The sequence below is a fragment of the Dicentrarchus labrax genome, unplaced genomic scaffold (genome assembly GCF_905237075.1).
Source record: "Dicentrarchus labrax unplaced genomic scaffold, dlabrax2021, whole genome shotgun sequence".
In the NCBI taxonomy this organism is placed as follows: domain Eukaryota; kingdom Metazoa; phylum Chordata; class Actinopteri; family Moronidae; genus Dicentrarchus; species Dicentrarchus labrax.
Window position 1 is genome coordinate 174,460 of NW_026136718.1, and position 18,605 is coordinate 193,064.

General features: G+C 42.8%; 1 protein-coding gene and 1 long non-coding RNA gene across 10 annotated transcripts in view; one reads left to right on the forward strand and one right to left on the reverse strand.

Annotated features, from left to right (window-relative positions):
• The window catches only part of cdc14ab (cell division cycle 14Ab), a 32,700-nt gene extending 14,689 nt beyond the window's left edge, over positions 1–18,011 (forward strand). For 2 of the 5 annotated variants that reach the window (XM_051375602.1, XM_051375606.1), the window contains exons 6-15: positions 4,902–4,968; positions 5,673–5,735; positions 6,021–6,108; positions 6,227–6,457; positions 8,660–8,798; positions 12,631–12,912; positions 12,991–13,038; positions 13,141–13,269; positions 14,696–15,056; positions 17,481–18,011. In XM_051375602.1, the coding sequence (XP_051231562.1) occupies positions 4,902–4,968; positions 5,673–5,735; positions 6,021–6,108; positions 6,227–6,457; positions 8,660–8,798; positions 12,631–12,912; positions 12,991–13,038; positions 13,141–13,269; positions 14,696–15,056; positions 17,481–17,510 (1,438 nt within the window). In that variant the 3' untranslated portion in view covers positions 17,511–18,011. Of the gene's footprint in view, positions 1–4,901; positions 4,969–5,672; positions 5,736–6,020; positions 6,109–6,226; positions 6,458–8,659; positions 8,799–12,630; positions 12,913–12,990; positions 13,039–13,140; positions 13,270–14,695; positions 15,220–17,480 lie in introns of those variants that run through there. The other 3 variants (XM_051375604.1, XM_051375605.1, XM_051375603.1) reach the window with 3 other exon arrangements.
• Positions 15,100–17,095, reverse strand: LOC127349788 (uncharacterized). Of its 5 annotated transcripts, XR_007880410.1 has the most exons (6): positions 16,652–17,095; positions 16,154–16,365; positions 15,677–15,740; positions 15,465–15,550; positions 15,285–15,306; positions 15,104–15,198 (listed from the first exon to the last, which is right to left on the reverse strand). It is a non-coding gene; the product is annotated as an uncharacterized LOC127349788 (long non-coding RNA). The 5 variants fall into 5 exon arrangements; XR_007880406.1 differs by lacking the exons at positions 15,285–15,306; positions 15,465–15,550 and having other exon boundaries at positions 15,100–15,210; positions 15,667–15,740; XR_007880408.1 differs by lacking the exons at positions 15,285–15,306; positions 16,652–17,095 and having other exon boundaries at positions 15,110–15,198; positions 16,154–16,430.
• Positions 18,012–18,605: the final 594 nt, after the last annotated feature.

Sequence of the window (18,605 nt, forward strand, 5' to 3'; positions counted from 1 at the left end):
ATAAAGAAAAACCATTAAAAGAGAAGGTGTGTCCAAACTTTTGACTGGTAGTGTATATATAATATTTAATCTGAATGCTAAAGGTAAGATTGGCTGCTCTTGGTTTGGAAACAATGGCGGCTCTCCTGCTCACACAGGATCTGGTATTCCAGATAAACAGTAAACTGTGTTTGTGGACAGATTTGAGGAGAGAAATAGTCAGCAACAGAATCTGGATCCATATCTGATCAGCACTGTTTGACAGTTTGATCTGAGTTTGGTTGAGCTGGACGGACTCACTGAGAATGAGCTGTCAATCACAAGGTAGCCCCGCCCTAAAGCATACCCTGCTTTATGGTCTGTTTTACTCTAAATGGGACCATCAGTTACTAAATGAACATCATGCTGTATGGAAGAAGACTGAAACGAGAGACTGAGACAATTTACTGAGCTCATTAATCAACTTCTCCGTAAGACTCAATACTATCAGAGTGGAGCTGCCCCCTGCTGGCTGTTAGAGAGACTGCAGCTTTAACACACTCTGTTATATAAACATTAAATCATTTATTAAATATACCAATCATTATTATATATAAACTGTCATATATATGTCAGTGCTGCAGTCAGTGCTGCTGTCAGTAGACTCATGTTGATTAACAATAGTGTTTTTAATGTGGTTCAGTTTCCAGAGGTTGTGTCAGTTTAGATTGAATTGTTTGGAAAATGTTTAGTTTTAGTTTTTATTATAATATTAATGTTTGTAAAATACAAACACTTTCTCAATCAGACAAAAACTGAAGACTTTTCCTTTTTATTTCATTTTAGGAACAAAAATTTTTTTTTAGACCTGGTGTTAGTGATCAATAATAATCAGTGATCAATAGGGATGGGGATTGAGAACCAGTTCTTCTTCAGAACCGGTGCCCAGTGAATCAATTCCTTGGAACCATTAGCGTGTTGCTTAACGATTCCGCTTATCGGTTCCGCTCGTTGCAAATGCGTCATGATGTCACACGCGCTGCATTGTTTTGGTTCAGAACGCAGTGAACATGGCGTCGAGGCAGGAGCGCTCTAAAGTTTGGTTATATTTCACGCGAAAAGACAACAGTACGGTCACTTGCAACACTTGTAAAGTTTCCATTTCATCAATTTTTCAATTTCAATTCAATTTTATTTGTATAGAGTAGAGGTGGGCGATATATATCGTTTGCGATAATATCGTCATTGTTGTTTGACGATGTGCAAATTTCCATTATCGAGTATTTAAATTACTTCGACAAAAACAATGAAACGCATGCGGAAACTCCTCACATTCATTAATACACGGTGCAGCAACGCTCTCTACAGCATGGCAGGATTCAGTCACACAACTAGTGGGCCTACGTGATCACATGACATGATCACGTGACCTCTCGCTAGCATCCTCCTTGCAACAGTTTAGCAGCGCGTTGTGATGGTAGAGAGAAAATGCAAACACCTCCGGTCCCTGAAGCTACCGGTACTTCAGATGATTCAGTGCCGAGGCGTGGGTCCTATGGGCTTCAGCGTTCAGGCGCTAGGCCTTCAGCGGTAAAAGATGTCAGCGGAGACGGTTTTTTTTAGCGCAGCGCTCAAGCGCTTCAAGTTGAAATCTGTTCAACTTTTAACACCGCTGGGCGCTCGGAAAATGAGTTTATGGCTCTCAGCGCTGTAAACGCGTTTGGTGGACACAAGTCCAGCTCAGACAATTCTAATCCATTTTAAAGGATATCGACTGATTATCGTTATCCCCAAATCCCAAAAGTATTGAGATATTATTTTGATTACCCTAGTATAGAGCCAATTCATAACAGAAGTTATCTCAGGACACTTTTCAAATAGAGCAGGTCTAGACCGAACTCTTTAAAACATTAATTACAGAGACCCAACAGTACCACCATGAGCAAGACCTTGGAGACAAGGGCAAGGAAAAACTGCCTGTTAAAAGGCAGAAACCTAGGACAGGAGGCTGCACCAGGAGGCTGCACCAGGATCGATAAGAACCTGCAAGACGAGAAAGCACAAGAACTCCGGGGAAGAAGTTAAGTTAGTAACATGCATTAATGGAACATGAATGAGTGCAGAAAGAGAGAGGAAGAGAGGAGCTCAGTGCACCATGGGAAATCCCCCGATAGTCTAGGCCTATAGCAGCATAACTAAGGGATGGTTCAAGGATTTTAAATTCTATTCTACATTTTACAGGGAGCCAATGCAGAGAAGCTAGTACAGGAGAGATGTGATCTCTTTTTCTAGTTCCTGTCAGTACTCGTGCTGCAGCGTTCTGAATTAATTGGACCGTTTTATTGGACTTATTGGGGCAACCTGATAATAAAGAGTTGCAGTAATCCAGCCTTGAAGTAACAAATGCATGGATTAGTTTTTCTGCATCTGTCTGTGATAGGATGTGTCTAATTTTTCTAATATTACGTAAATGAAAGAAGGCAGTCCTAGAGGTCTGCTTTATGTGGGAGTTAAATGACAAATCCTGATCAAAGATAACTCCAAGATTCCTGACAGTGGTGCTAGAGGCCAAGTTAATGCCATCTAGAGTAACTATATCTTTAGACAGTGAGTCTCTAAGGTTTTTGGGGCCAAGAACAAGAATTTAATTTTTTTCTGAGTTTAACATGAGAAAATTGCAGATCATCTAGGATTTTATGTCCTTAAGACATGTTTGTAATTTAGATAATTGATTAATTTCATCGGGCTTGATTGATAGATATAACTGCGTATCATCTGCATAACAGTGAAAGTTAATGGAGTGATTCCTAATAATGTTGCCTAAAGGGAGCATATATAAAGTAAATAGTATTGGTCCAAGTACAGAACCTTGTGGAACTCCATGACTAAACTGTAGTATTTATTGAAGATTCATCGTTAACATGTACAAACTGCGAGCGATCTGATAAATATGACTTAAACCAGCTTAGTGCGGTTCCTTTAATGCCAATTTGATGCTCAAGTCTCTGTAAAAGAATATTATGGTCAATGGTGTCAAATGCAGCACTAAGATCTAATAATACAAGTACAGAGACAAGTCCATTGTCAGAAGCAATCAGAAGGTCATTATTAACTTTAACCAGAGCTGTCTCTGTGCTATGATGAACTCTAAATCCTGACTGAAAATCCTCAAATAAACTATTGTTATGTAGAAAGTCACACAACTCTTTGGCGACTACTTTCTCCAGAATCTTAGAGAGGAAGGGGAGGTTAGAAATCGGTCTATAGTTGGCTAAAACCCCTGGGTCAAGAGTGGACTTTTTAAGAAGGGGTTTAATTACAGCTACTTTAAAGGACTGTGGTACATATCCTGATAGTAAAGAAAGATTAATCATATCCAGTAAAGAAGTGCCAATTAAGGGAACAACTTCTTTAAGCAGCCTAGTTGGGATCGGGTCTAATAGACAGGTTGATGGCTTCGATGAAGAAATTATTGAAGTTAATTGATGAAGATCAATAGCAGAAAAACAGTCTAAATATATATCTAAGTTTACATTAGTTAAAGTCCCTGAACTTGGAGAGCCACTGATAACTGTTGATGGCAGTTGGTGATTAATTTTCTCTCTAATAGTAATAATTTTATCATAGAAGAAGCTCATGAAGTCATTGCTACTTAAGTTTATGGGGATATGTGGCTCAATAGAGTTGTGACTCTCTGTCAGCCTGGCTACAGTGCTGAAGAGGAACCTAGGGTTATTCTTGTTTTCTTCTATTAGTGCTGAGTAATAGGCTCCTCTGGCATTACGGAGGGCCTTTCTATAAGTTTTAAGATTATCTTGCCAAATTGAGCGATATTCTGATAGTTTGGAAGAGCACCATTTCCTTTCAGATTTCCTAGCTATTTGTTTTAACTGGCGGGTTTGGTGGTTATACCAAGGTGCTAGTCTCCTATGTTTTAATAATTTCCTTTTATAGGAGCGATAGAGTCTAATGTTGATCGTAGTGAGCCTGTAGCACTATCGACAAGATTATCAATGTCAGAGGGACTTAAGTCGTTATAGGACTCTGTTAAATTCAGAAATGGCATTGAATTAAACACTGAAGGAATCTCCTCCCTTTCAAAGGGGGAACTACCTCCAATATGCAGAAACATTTGGCCACACAGCATCAATTCATTTGCAGGACTGTTGCGTGTTTGATACACTACTACCTAGCAACACAAGTGAGTCAAGCCGCAGCAGAGCTAACGGGACGCCATCTGTGTTTTTAGTTTTTATGGCACATGATGGCAGTTGGGCTTAAAAAGCCAAACATTTATTTTTTTGTCTGGAGCAATTCATGTGAAAATTAACAATTTCCTAATCCTAAAGCACTCTTGATAATCTTTTCAAGGCACACACTAGCGTGCCATTGCATACTGGTTGAGAAACACTGCCCGAGGCTATGGGTCCCTGGACTTTACTTTGAGAAGTAGCTCACCTACTGTTAGGTTCGTTCTGAGGTTGCTGCACATTGTTTGTGTATACTCTGTGCTGTGTCTTCTGATCAGATATTAAAGCAAGTTAATACAAACAAATTTGTACATATTCCCTCACCCAATGAGAATCGATAAGGAATCGGATCGATAAGCAATATTGATAATGGAATCGGAATCGTTAAATTCTTATCAATTCCCATCCCTAGTGATCAATAATTATCAGAATGTGTTTGAGGACACAGTGGGACCAGTCTGTTCTTACTTGTGTGTGTGTGTGTGTGCGTGTGTGTGTGCGTGTGTGTGTGTGTGTGTGTGTGTGTGTGTGTGTGTGTGTGTGTGTGTGTGTGTGTGTGTGTGTGTGTGTGTGTGTGTGTGTGTGTGTGTGTGTGTGCGTGTGTGTGCGTGTGTGTGTGTCTGCCAGGCTCAGCTGGAGATCAATAGAGCTGATCAGAAGGTGTGTATTGATCACTGTGTGTTCTCTCTGCAGAGATGCTTCCTTTGGGAATTGCACCTACAACCTCACAGTGCTGGACTGTCTGCATGGCATCAGGAAGGTGAGTGTGATTATCTTTCTTTTGATTGGCCGCATGGACATCACCTGTATGATGTCACACGCTCAGGATTCAGTGGGAGGGGCTAAACAGACTGCAGGACTTCCTTATTGTGATGTTTAAACAAGCTCACTGCTGATTGGTTCAGCTAAAGCTTTTCCACATGACTGCTGTCTGTGTGTAGCAGTGGTTCCCAATCTGGGGGCCCGGACCCCACGAGGGGACGCCAGAGCTTCACAGGAGAGTCTTCTTCATTTTAAGGGCTATAAGAAAACTTAAAAAATAGACACAGTAGTTCCTGTATGGTTCTGGGTACTGTATGGTTCTGGGTACTGTATGGTTCTGTATGGTTCTGTATGGTACTGTATGGTTCTGTATGGTTCTGTATGGTACTGTATGGTACTGTATGGTACTGTATGGTTCTGTATGGTTCTGGGTACTGTATGGTTCTGTATGGTACTGTATGGTTCTGTATGGTACTGTATGGTACTGGGTTCTGTATGGTACTGGGTACTGTATGGTTCTGTATGGTACTGGGTTCTGTATGGTTCTGCATGGTACTGGGTTCTGTATGGTTCTGCATGGTACTGGGTTCTGTATGGTACTGGGTACTGTATGGTTCTGCATGGTACTGGGTACTGTATGGTTCTCTGTGGTACTGTGTGGTTCTGTATGGTTCTGTATGTTAACGTCTGTTTGTGTTTCAGGCTCTGCAGCATGGCTTCTTTGACTTTGAGACCTTCGACGTGGACGAGTACGAACACTACGAGGTAGTCACTCCAGTAATGCCCCCGTCCCTCCAGTAATGCCCCCGTCCCTCCAATAATGCCCCCGTCCCTCCAGCAATGCCCCCGTCCCTCCACTAATGCCCCCCGTCCCTCCAGTACTTCCCCCGTCCCTCCACTAATGCCCCTGTCCCTCCAGTACTGCCCCCCCGTCCCTCCACTAATGCCCCCGTCCCTCCAGTAATGCCCCCCGTCCCTCCACTAATGCCCCCGTCCCTCCAGTAATGCCCCCCGTCCCTCCACTAATGCCTCCGTCCTGTGTGTTTGTAGCGGGTGGAGAATGGAGACCTGAACTGGATCGTCCCGGGGAAGTTTGTGGCCTTCAGCGGACCTCATCCTAAGACTAAAGTAGAGAATGGTGAGTGAACAGCTGCTTCAGTCTGCTGATTATTGTTACTGAGAGTTAACACCTGTGGTTGCTCCGCCCCCTGCCGGTTACTGAGAGTTAACACCTGTGATTGCTCCGCCCCCTGCAGGTTACCCTCTCCATGCCCCCGAGGCGTATTTCCCTTACTTCAGGAAACATAACGTGACCACTGTCATCCGTCTGAACAAGAAGATCTACGACTCCAAACGCTTCAATGACGCCGGCTTCGACCACTACGACCTTTTCTTCGTGGATGGCAGCACGCCCAGTGACATCATCACACACCGCTTCCTGCACATCTGTGAGAGTATGGAGGGAGCCGTAGCTGTCCACTGCAAAGGTGAGGACTTCCTGTCCTATCACTTCCTGTCTGTAACTTCCTCTCTGTAACTTCCTGTCCTGTAACTTCCTGTCTGCAACTTCCTCTCTGTAACTTCCTGTCCTGTAACTTCCTGTCCTGTAACTTCCTCTCTGTAACTTCCTCTCTGTAACTTCCTGTCCTGTAACTTCCTCTCTGTAACTTCCTGTCCTGTAACTTCCTGTCCTGTAACTTCCTCTCTGTAACTTCCTGTCCTGTAACTTCCTGTCCTGTAACTTCCTCTCTGTAACTTCCTGTCCTGTAACTTCCTGTCCTGTAACTTCCTGTCCGTAACTTTCTCTCTGTAACTTCCTGTCCTGTAACTTCCTGTCTGTAACTTCCTGTCCTGTAACTTCCTGTCCTGTAACTTCCTGTCCTGTAACTTCCTCTCTGTAAATTCCTGTCCTGTAACTTCCTCTCTGTAACTTCCTGTCCTGTAACTTCCTGTCTGTAACTTCCTGTCCTGTAACTTCCTGTCTGTAACTTCCTGTCCTGTAACTTCCTCTCTGTAACTTCCTGTCCTGTAACTTCCTGTCTGTAACTTCCTCTCTGTAACTTCCTCTCTGTAACTTCCTCTCTGTAACTTCCTGTCCTGTAACTTCCTCTCCTGTAACTTCCTCTCTGTAACTTCCTGTCCTGTAACTTCCTCTCTGTAACTTCCTGTCCTGTAACTTCCTCTCTGTAACTTCCTGTCCTGTAACTTCCTCTCTGTAACTTCCTCTCTGTAACTTCCTCTCCTGTAACTTCCTCTCCTGTAACTTCCTCTCCTGTAACTTCCTGTCCTGTAACTTCCTGTCCTGTAACTTCCTGTCCTGTAACTTCCTCTCCTGTAACTTCCTCTCCTGTAACTTCCTCTCTGTAACTTCCTCTCCTGTAACTTCCTGTCCTGTAACTTCCTCTCTGTAACTTCCTCTCTGTAACTTCCTGTCCTGTAACTTCCTCTCTGTAACTTCCTGTCCTGTAACTTCCTGTCCTGTAACTTCCTCTCTGTAACTTCCTGTCTGTAACTTCCTGTCCTGTAACTTCCTGTCCTGTAACTTCCTCTCCTGTAACTTCCTCTCCTGTAACTTCCTGTCCTGTAACTTCCTCTCTGTAACTTCCTGTCCTGTAACTTCCTCTCCTGTAACTTCCTCTCCTGTAACTTCCTGTCCTGTAACTTCCTCTCTGTAACTTCCTGTCCTGTAACTTCCTCTCCTGTAACTTCCTGTCCTGTAACTTCCTGTCCTGTAACTTCCTCTCTGTAACTTCCTGTCCTGTAACTTCCTGTCCTGTAACTTCCTGTCCTGTAACTTCCTCTCTGTAACTTCCTCTCTGTAACTTCCTGTCCTGTAACTTCCTCTCTGTAACTTCCTCTCCTGTAACTTCCTGTCTGTAACTTCCTGTCCTGTAACTTCCTGTCCTGTAACTTCCTGACCTGTAACTTCCTGTCCTGTAACTTCCTGACCTGTAACTTCCTGTCCTGTAACTTCCTGACCTGTAACTTCCTGTCCTGTAACTTCCTGTCCTGTAACTTCCTGTCCTGCAACTTCCTGTCCTGCAACTTCCTGTCCTGCAACTTCCTGTCCTGCAACTTCCTGACCTGTAACTTCCTGTCCTGTAACTTCCTGTCCTGCAACTTCCTGTCCTGTAACTTCCTGTCCTGTAACTTCCTGTCCTGCAACTTCCTGTCCTGTAACTTCCTGTCCTGTAACTTCCTGTCCTGTAACTTCCTGACCTGTAACTTCCTGTCCTGCAACTTCCTGTCCTGCAACTTCCTGTCCTGCAACTTCCTGTCCTGCAACTTCCTGTCCTGCAACTACCTGTCTGTAACTTTACTGTTCCTGTCACATGACGCGCTGTAATGGCGGCCGTAGAGACGAGACGGTGATGTCAGCAGTGTAGTTGTCAGTGTCCAGCAGAGGGCTGTCTCACTCTTGTGAATCACATTGTGTTACTGTAGTACTGCAGTCCTGTTAGATCACTGATCAGTGAGGACATAATCAATAACCAAACAGTGTTCCAGTTCACTATCAAACACAGTGGACAAATATCACGAAGGTTAGAGACACAGGAGATGAGTCTGATCAATAAATTATTAATCTTAATGATTGTTAAATCAGGATGAAACTGAAGATGATTGCTGACTGTTTAATGTGCAGTAATATTCTGACTGCCTGTCTGCCTGTCTGTCTGTCTGTCTGTCAGCTGGCCTCGGCAGGACGGGCACTCTGATTGGCTGTTACCTGATGAAACACTACCGGTTCACGGCGGGGGAGGCCATCGCCTGGATCCGGATCTGCAGACCGGGCTCTGTGATTGGACCACAGCAAAACTTCCTGGAGGAGTGAGTCACAGATTGTTCATACATACACTTTATTGATTATTAGTAATGAGTTAGTACAGATTGATTATTAGTAATGAGTTAGTACAATTCATTGATTATTAGTAATGAGTTAGTACAGTTTATTGATTATTAGTAATGAGTTAGTACAGTTTATTGATTATTAATAATGAGTTAGTACAGATCAGATTACTGGAGTCAGTTCACTGATGTTTGATCTTAAACCTTTAAATCAAGAACTCCGGGGAAGAAGTGAAGTTAGTAACATGCATTAATGGGACATGAATGAGTGCAGAAAGAGAGAGGAAGAGAGGAGCTCAGTGCACCATGGGAAATCCCCCGATAGTCTAGGCCTATAGCAGCATAACTAAGGGATGGTTCAGGACTCACCTGATCCAGCCCTAACTATAAGCTTTATCAAAGAGAAACGTCTTAAGCCTACTCTTGAATGTGGTGAGGTTGTCTGCCTCCCGAACCACAAATGGAAGCTGGTTCCACAGGAGAGGAGCTTGGTAACTGAAGGCTCTGGCTCCTGTTCTACTTTTAGAGACTATAGGAACCACAAGTAGCCCAGCATTCAGAGAACGTAGTGTTCTAGAGGGGTAATAGGGTACTATGAGCTCTTTAAGATATGAAGGGGCCTGACCATGAAGAGCTTTGTAGGTGAGGAGGAGGATTTTAAATTCTATTCTACATTTTACAGGGAGCCAATGCAAAGAAGCTAGCACAGGAGAGATGTGATCTCTTTTTCTAGTTCCTGTCAGTACTCGTGCTGCAGCGTTCTGAATTAATTGGAGCGTTTTAATGGACTTATTGGGGCAACCTGATAATAAAGAGTTGCAGTAATCCAGCCTTGAAGTAACAAATGCATGGATTAGTTTTTCTTCATCTGTCTGTGATAGTATGTGTCTAATTTTTCTAATATTACGTAAATGAAAGAAGGCAGTCCTAGAGGTCTGCTTCATGTGGGAGTTAAATGACAAATCCTGATCAAAGATAACTCCAAGATTTCTCACAGTGGTGCTAGAGGCCAAGTTAATGCCATCTAGAGTGACTATATCTTTAGACAGTGAGTCTCTAAGGTTTTTGGGGCCAAGAACAAGAATTTCGTTTTTTTGTTTAACATGAGAAAATTGCAGCTCATCCAGGATTTTATGTCCGTAAGACATGTTTGTAATTTAGATAATTGATTAATTTCATCGGGCTTGATTGATAGATATAACTGCGTATCATCTGCATAACAGTGAAAGTTAATGGAGTGATTCCTAATAATTTTGCCTAAAGGGAGAATATATAAAGTAAATAGTATCGGTCCAAGTACAGAACCTTGTGGAACTCCATGACTAACTGTAGTATTTATTGAAGATTCATCGTTAACATGTACAAACTGCGAGCGATCTGATAAGTATGACTTAAACCAGCTTAGTGCGGTTCCTTTAATGCCAATTTGATGCTCAAGTCTCTGTAAAAGAATATTATGGTCACTGGTGTCAAATGCAGCACTAAGATCTAATAATACAAGTACAGAGACAAGTCCATTGTCAGAAGCAATCAGAAGGTCATTATTAACTTTAACCAGAGCTGTCTCTGTGCTATGATGAACTCTAAATCCTGACTGAAAATCCTCAAATAAACTATTGTTATGTAGAAAGTCACACAACTCTTTGGCGACTACTTTCTCCAGAATCTTAGAGAGGAACGGGAGGTTAGAGATCGGTCTATAGTTGGCTAAAACCCCTGGGTCAAGAGTGGGCTTTTTTAAGAAGGGGTTTAATTACAGCTACTTTAAAGGACTGTGGTACATATCCTGATAATAAAGAAAGATTAATCATATCCAGTAAAGAAGTGCCAATTAAGGGAACAACTTCTTTAAGCAGCCTAGTTGGGATCGGGTGTAATAGACAGGTTGATGGCTTCGATGAAGAAATGTTTGAAGTTAACTGATGAAGATCGATAGCAGAAAAACAGTCTAAATATATATCTAAGTTTACATTGGCAGAAGTCCCTGAATTTATTAATCTGTAATTATTCCCAGAGAAGGAAGAGAACAATGTCAGAGTTCATTCAGCAGGAAGTCGGTGATGTCCAGCTCCACAATCAAACACAAATAAAGGCTCAGTTTCACTCTGATTAATAAAACAACTGTTGAGCTCAGATTATCAGAAACAGACCTGCTGTTTATCTCTCCCAGTCTTCCTGCTGCAGTAGCTCCTTTCACCTCCTGGTCCCAGTCTGTGTGTTGGTGTTAGCCTCCAAGACTCAGACCAGGACCAGGACTCTGACAGCAGGCTGACACACCAGCAGATTGTTGGAGGGGTCGTTCTGGGCCACCGTGGTTGTTTTTACACTTACAGGTTTTGATGATGGACTTTAACATACAGACCTGCACCACGCAGCCAAGACACAGTCAGCCGGACAACCCCAGCTTGGCTTAGCTACAGTTGGCTAGCTGGATGCCCCTGCTTCACATCAATTTTGGCTAGTAGAAAGCTATCGTTAGCTTTGTACTGTTAGCATCATTTATTGTTGGCTAACATTAACATTGTTTGTCAGAATACATCAGTTAGCATCATGGATCAGGTTAGCTGGGGAAGCTAACATTAGCTTATTAACATATATACTCAGATAGTTCTTTGCTAGCGATAACGTTAGCCAGCCACGCTGAATGACGTTATCCGACACAGACTGCGCCGCAGCACCAGCCGACAAAGCAACCTGCAAACAGCAAACAGTCAGATCAGCCCTGTGGTCTGGATGAAGCTAATAATATAAGCTAGCTAGCAGTTTGTCTGTGTTAGCTATCAAGATACATTATCCAGCTAACAACAGACAATATGTTCCACTAGCTTAGCATAAATGTTAGCTTTGACTTTGGACTCTGTGTTGTGGACTCTGTGTTGGACTCTGTGTTGTGGACTCTGTGTTGGACTCTGTGTTGGACTCTGTGTGGACTCTGTGTTGTGGACTCTGTGTTGTGGACTCTGTGTTGGACTCTGTGTTGTGGACTCTGTGTTGGACTCTGTGTTGTGGACTCTGTGTTGTGGACTCTGTTTTGGACTCTGTGTTGTGGACTCTGTGTTGTGGACTCTGTGTTGTGGACTCTGTGTTGGACTCTGTGTTGTGGACTCTGTGTTGGACTCTGTGTTGTGGACTCTGTGTTGGACTCTGTGTTGTGGACTCTGTGTTGTGGACTCTGTGTTGTGGACTCTGTGTTGGACTCTGTGTTGTGGACTCTGTGTTGTGGACTCTGTTTTGGACTCTGTGTTGTGGACTCTGTGTTGTGGACTCTGTGTTGCTGGACTCTGTGTTGGACTCTGTGTTGCCCACTGTTGGCACTCGGGAGCATAAAGGTCACAACCTTTGACCCTCATCCTACATAGAGACACATAGAGATCAGTCCACAGGCAGCAGAGGGACAAAGCTACACTACAACCTGATGACTCTTTGCTGATCAATAATCTGATCAATAATCAGTCCACAGGCAGCAGAGGAACAAAGCTACAACCCGTTCACTGATGTTCTTACCATGTGGTAACACAGGTAGTGGATCACATCTCTTCATACCGGTCGAACAGGAACCGGGTTCTGGTACACAACCATAGTCCTCTGTGGTGTCCATCACAGTCAAAGCTCTGCAGCTGCTGAAGAAAGAACTGAACGCTTTGGTGGAGTAATCCACATTAATTATTGATTGATGATCAGTTATGATGAAAGCCGATTGCCGCCATCGTTAACGTACACAACATAAAGAACTAGAAGAGGCAGCTGGAACGCTGCCGTCTCTAGCAGGTTATCAATGTTTGTATTTACAATGTTTGTGTCTCTGTGCTCACAGAAAGCAGTCAGCGATGTGGTTGCTAGGCGACAGCCAGCGTTCCCAGAAGACCAAGCTGGAGGAGAAGGTGGTGTCTCACCTCATCACCAGTATGGATGACCTCACCTTAAACTCCGCCCACAACAGCAACCTGTGCAGGTCCCCGAGCTCCGACCGTCTGACCGAGGTCTCGCACACACAGAGTGAGTCTGTGGACGGCGGACCGGGTCTCACTCAGGGGGACAAACTGAGAGCCTTAAAGAGCCGACGGCCCCCCCGCCCTGCCACCACCGGGGCCCTCAGGTACCAGATCCAGAACCAGAATCAGTCCTCCAGACTCAGGTTGAGTTGGTTTAAACTGACGGACATGTTTTCTTACAGAGTGGAAGAGATGAAGATTCACAGCAGATCATCCTCACAGCCGCTCAGGTAGCTCTGACCTCTGACCTCCTATAGGTCGGATATTCTCTTTCAATTATTGATCAGTGGTTTCTCACTTCGACACGATGATCAATATATTGATTTTTTCAGATTGTCGATGGGTGTAGGTCAGGGCCCCTCCTCTCCCCTCAAGTCCTCCAAGTTCCCAGCATCCTCTGCTTCTGCTACAGCCAAGAGGATCGGAAGAAGTCCGTTGTCATCGGCGTCCAACATCAGGAGGTCAGTGTCTCACCCTCTTCCTGTCTCACCCACTTCCTGCCTGTCTCACCCACTTCCTGTCTGACTCACCCTCTTCCTGTCTCGCCCTCCTCCTGTCTCACCCTCTTCCTGTCTGTCTCGCCCTCTTCCTGTCTGACTCACCCTCTTCCTGTCTCGCCCTCCTCCTGTCTCACCCTCTTCCTGTCTGTCTCACCCTCTTCCTGTCTCACCTACTTCCTGCCTGTCTCACCTACTTCCTGCCTGTCTCACCCACTTCCTGCCTGTCTCACCCTCTTCCTGTCTCACCCACTTCCTGTCTGTCTCACCCTCTTCCTGTCTGTCTCACCCACTTCCTGTCTATCTCGCCCTCTTCCTGTCTCGCCCTCCTCCTGTCTCACCCACTTCCTGTCTGTCTCACCCACTTCCTGTCTGTCTCACCCTCTTCCTGTCTCACCCTCTTCCTGTCTCACCCTCTTCCTGACATTCTCGCCCTCCTCCTGTCTCGCCCTCCTCCTGTCTCGCCCTCTTCCTGTCTCACCCACTTCCTGTCTCACCCACTTCATGTCTGTCTCACCCTCTTCCTGTCTCACCCTCTTCCTGTCTCACCCTCTTCCTGTCATTCTCACCCTCTTCCTGTCTCACTCACCCTCTTCCTGTCTGTCTCGCCCTCTTCCTTCCTGTCTCGCCCTCCTCCTGTCTCACCCACTTCCTGTCTGTCTCACCCACTTCCTGTCTCGCCCTCTTTCTGCCTGTCTCGCCCTCTTTCTGCCTGTCTCGCCCTCTTTCTGCCTGTCTCACCCTCTTCCTGTCTCACCCTCTTCCTGTCTGTCTCACCCTCTTCCTGTCTGTCTCACCCTCTTCCTGTCTGTCTCGCCCTCTTCCTTCCTGACTCGCCCTCTTCCTGTCTCGCCCTCTTCCTGTCTGTCTCACCCTCTTCCTGTCTGTCTCGCCCTCTTCCTGTCTGTCTCGCCCTCTTCCTCCCTGTCTCACCCTCCTCCTGTCTCGCCCTCCTCCTGTCTCACCCTCTTCCTGTCTGTCTCGCCCTCTTCCTGTCTGTCTCGCCCTCTTCCTGTCTGACCCTCTTCCTGTCTGTCTCGCCCTCTTCCTGTCTCGCCCTCTTCCTTCCTGTCTCGCCCTCTTTCTGCCTGTCTCACCCTCTTTCTGCCTGTCTCACCCTCTTCCTGTCTGTCTCACCCTCTTCCTTCCTGTCTCGCCCTCTTTCTGCCTGTCTCACCCTCTTTCTGCCTGTCTCACCCTCTTTCTGCCTGTCTCACCCTCTTCCTGTCTGTCTCACCCTCTTCCTGTCTCACCCTCTTCCTGTCTAACTCGCCCTCTTCCTGTCTGTCTCACCCTCTTCCTGTCTCACCCTCTTCCTGCCTGACTCGCTCTCTTCCTGTCTGACTGATCTGAGGTCCGGTGTAAACGCTGTCCTGTGATTCGTCCTCAGCTCGCGGTTGGCCAGCTCTCTGGGTGATCTGTACGCTGCAGACTTGGAGGAGGACAAAAACTCTCCATACTCCTCTCTTCCTCCCTCCTCCTCCTCATCCCCTGTGTCTCTCAGCCCCTCCCCTTCCTCTCTGGTCCCGCCCTCTCTGGGTCGTTATGGTAATGGTACTCGCAGCGTGCAGCACGAGATCAACAACAACAGCGGTCTGTACGGGGTCTCTGTGGCGCCCCCTGCAGGGAAAAGCTCCGGTTTCGCCCTCAGCAGCAAACCGGGGCCTCAGGACTTCAGCCCGTACAGGGGCCCGGGGCCCTACAGTGCTCTGAAGGGCCCGTCAGGACGCTACCTGAGCCGCTCCATACCTGTAAGTCCTCTGACACAGCAGCAGCTCAGCTCCGCCCCTTTCAGCTGATTGGTTCACTCTGTTCTGACATCATTAACCCACTGATCACCTTTGTTAAGCCTTTAGTACACCTTTTATTACACTTTATTACACTTTATTACAGCTTTTATTACAGCTTTTATTACACTTTATTACGCTTTATTACACTTTATTACACCTTTTATTACACTTTATTACACTTTATTACACCTTTTATTACACTTTATTACAGCTTTTATTACACTTTATTACACTTTATTACGCTTTATTACACTTTATTACACTTTATTACAGCTTTTATTACACTTTATTACACTTTATTACAGCTTTTATTACACTTTATTACACTTTATTACAGCTTTTATTACAGCCTTTATTACACTTTATTACATTTTATTACACTTTATTACACTTTATTACAGCTTTTATTACACTTTATTACACTTTATTACAGCTTTTATTACACTTTATTACAGCTTTTATTACACTTTATTACACTTTATTACAACTTTTATTACACTTTATTACACTTTATTACAGCTTTTATTACACTTTATTACACTTTATTACGCTTTATTACACTTTATTACACTTTATTACACTTTATTACAGCTTTTATTACACTTTATTACACTTTATTACAGCTTTTATTACACTTTATTACAGCTTTTATTACACTTTATTACAGCTTTTATTACACTTTATTACACTTTATTACAGCTTTTATTACACTTTATTACACTTTATTACAGCTTTTATTACACTTTATCACACTTTATTACACCTTTTATTACACTTTATTACACTTTATTACGCTTTTATTACACTTTATTACAGCTTTTATTACACTTTATTACACTTTATTACACTTTATTACAGCTTTTATTACACTTTATTACAGCTTTTATTACACTTTATTACACTTTATTACACTTTATTACACTTTATTACAACTTTTATTACACTTTATTACACTTTATTACAGCTTTTATTACACTTTATTACACTTTATTACGCTTTATTACACTTTATTACACTTTATTACACTTTATTACAGCTTTTATTACACTTTATTACACTTTATTACAGCTTTTATTACACTTTATTACACTTTATTACAGCTTTTATTACACTTTATTACAGCTTTTATTACACTTTATTACACTTTATTACAGCTTTTATTACACTTTATTACACTTTATTACACTTTATTACACTTTATTACACTTTATTACAGCTTTTATTACACTTTATTACAGCTTTTATTACACTTTATTACACTTTATTACACCTTTTATCACACTTTATTACACTTTATTACAGCTTTTATTACACTTTATTACAGCTTTTATTACACTTTATTACACTTTATTACACTTTATTACAACTTTTATTACACTTTATTACACTTTATTACAGCTTTTATTACACTTTATTACACTTTATTACGCTTTATTACACTTTATTACACTTTATTACAGCTTTTATTACACTTTATTACACTTTATTACAGCTTTTATTACACTTTATTACACTTTATTACACTTTATTACACTTTATTACAGCTTTTATTACACTTTATTACACTTTATTACAGCTTTTATTACACTTTATTACAGCTTTTATTACACTTTATTACACTTTATTACACCTTTTATCACACTTTATTACACTTTATTACAGCTTTTATTACACTTTATTACACTTTATTACAGCTTTTATTACACTTTAATTATGCCTTTTATTATTTAACATTTCCAACTGTGATAAATTCTTCTTCTTTCTCTCTAAAACAGCTAGAATAGCTTAGCATAAAAACTGTTTTTATTTGTTTTTGTTGACAGCAGTTTCTGACTTCAGCTCTTTTACTTTTTCCATCTCTACTGTTTCTGACTGTAACAGGTCACATGATCAGGTGTCATGTTTACCTCATCATCAGGTCTAACCAGGTTCCAGTTTGCTGGAATTAAATGATGCTTCTGGTGCTTCTGTGAGCTCATTAATGGGAATCGGTCACTAACACGAAGCTGCTGCTGAGCTTTAAAGGACCAACCAGCTGAACACTCAGTGTATCTACAGTCTCACTGCACGAGCAACAGACGCTGAGCCCCCCCCCCACCACCACAAACAGCCACCAGAGGGAGATAGAGAGAGTCTATACTGCAGTCAGCAGAGAGAGAGAGAGAGAGAGAGAGAGACTATATTCTGGATTCACAGAGCCGTCATGTCGTCCATATGTCTACGTGTTGATAATATTCACACAGGGTTTTCCCACTTCTGACACAAACCTAAACTCTCTCAGCAGCAGCCAATCAGATGGGTTCAGTCGCACGTGCCCAGTTGTGACTGAGCTAAAGTTCATAGATAATTATTTAATGATAATGAGTATTGTCTCTTCTGTTTCAGTCTCTTCAGTCTGAGTACATCCAGTACTAGAACTACAGAGCTGACCTGAGGACCCATTACCCACAATGCCTCCTGTGTGGGACCCTAATAAAGAGTTCAGCTCAGTCTGAACTGCAGAGACTGTTCATACTGTATGTTAACGAGCAGTGTGTTAACGAGCAGTGTGTTAATATGATGTAATCTACACGTGTTTGGCTGCGACAGAAGATATATTTAGATAGGACACATTTTATATTTCTTATTTGTTTTAAAGAAGTTTAATTGTTTCGTCTGTTTTTGATAAACTGAAGGATCAGCTGACGACCACTCTCTCTGTCGTCATGGTTACAGTATTTACTTCCTGTTTGTGATCAGTTCACCAGCAGATTCACTTTCTAACCACAGCAATAATAACAGTAGGCAAAGAAGAAGAAGAGATAAACTCAGGGTGTGTGTGTGTGTGTGTGTGTGTGTGTGTGTGTGTGTGTGTGTGTGTGTGTGTGTGTGTGTGTGTGTGTGTGTGTGTGTGTGTGTGTGTGTGTGTGTCTCGGGGGGCAGCAAAAGGCCACGCCCACTCTGCCTTAAAGAAGCTTCTGATTGGTTGTCTCGTTGCTTTCTGTTCTATTATCGATCGATGACCGATCAAATGAATGATCAACAATTATTATTGTCCCTTAACGAACAAGCTAATTAGGACTTAATGTCACCAATAATTATGTTGTAGCTCGTCAATATTTAAACAAACACATATTCTTGTCCTTACAGATCAATATTATTGATTATTAGTCCTCATTGTTTGATCAGATATCTGAAGGATCCAGTTCAATATATTGAATGTTTTCTTTATTACTGTCGCGCTGCGTTAAAGGGCCAATTGCTGACGATGTGTTTACTGACCAGAGGAAATGTAGTAAAAGGGAAAACTGTTGTTTACGATAAAATCCTTCATTTAAAACACCCGAACTCAGGTGGACTGATCGATAAATAGTTCATCATTAATGAGTTCGGTTCAGACATTAAGGGAATGGTTTTCTCTCTGTTTCACATTGATCTGTATCAATAACAGCAGAGAACAGCTGATCAACTGATCAATGATATATTGATATTTTAATACATTCTGTCTCTATTCTGTATTTTTAGTATTTT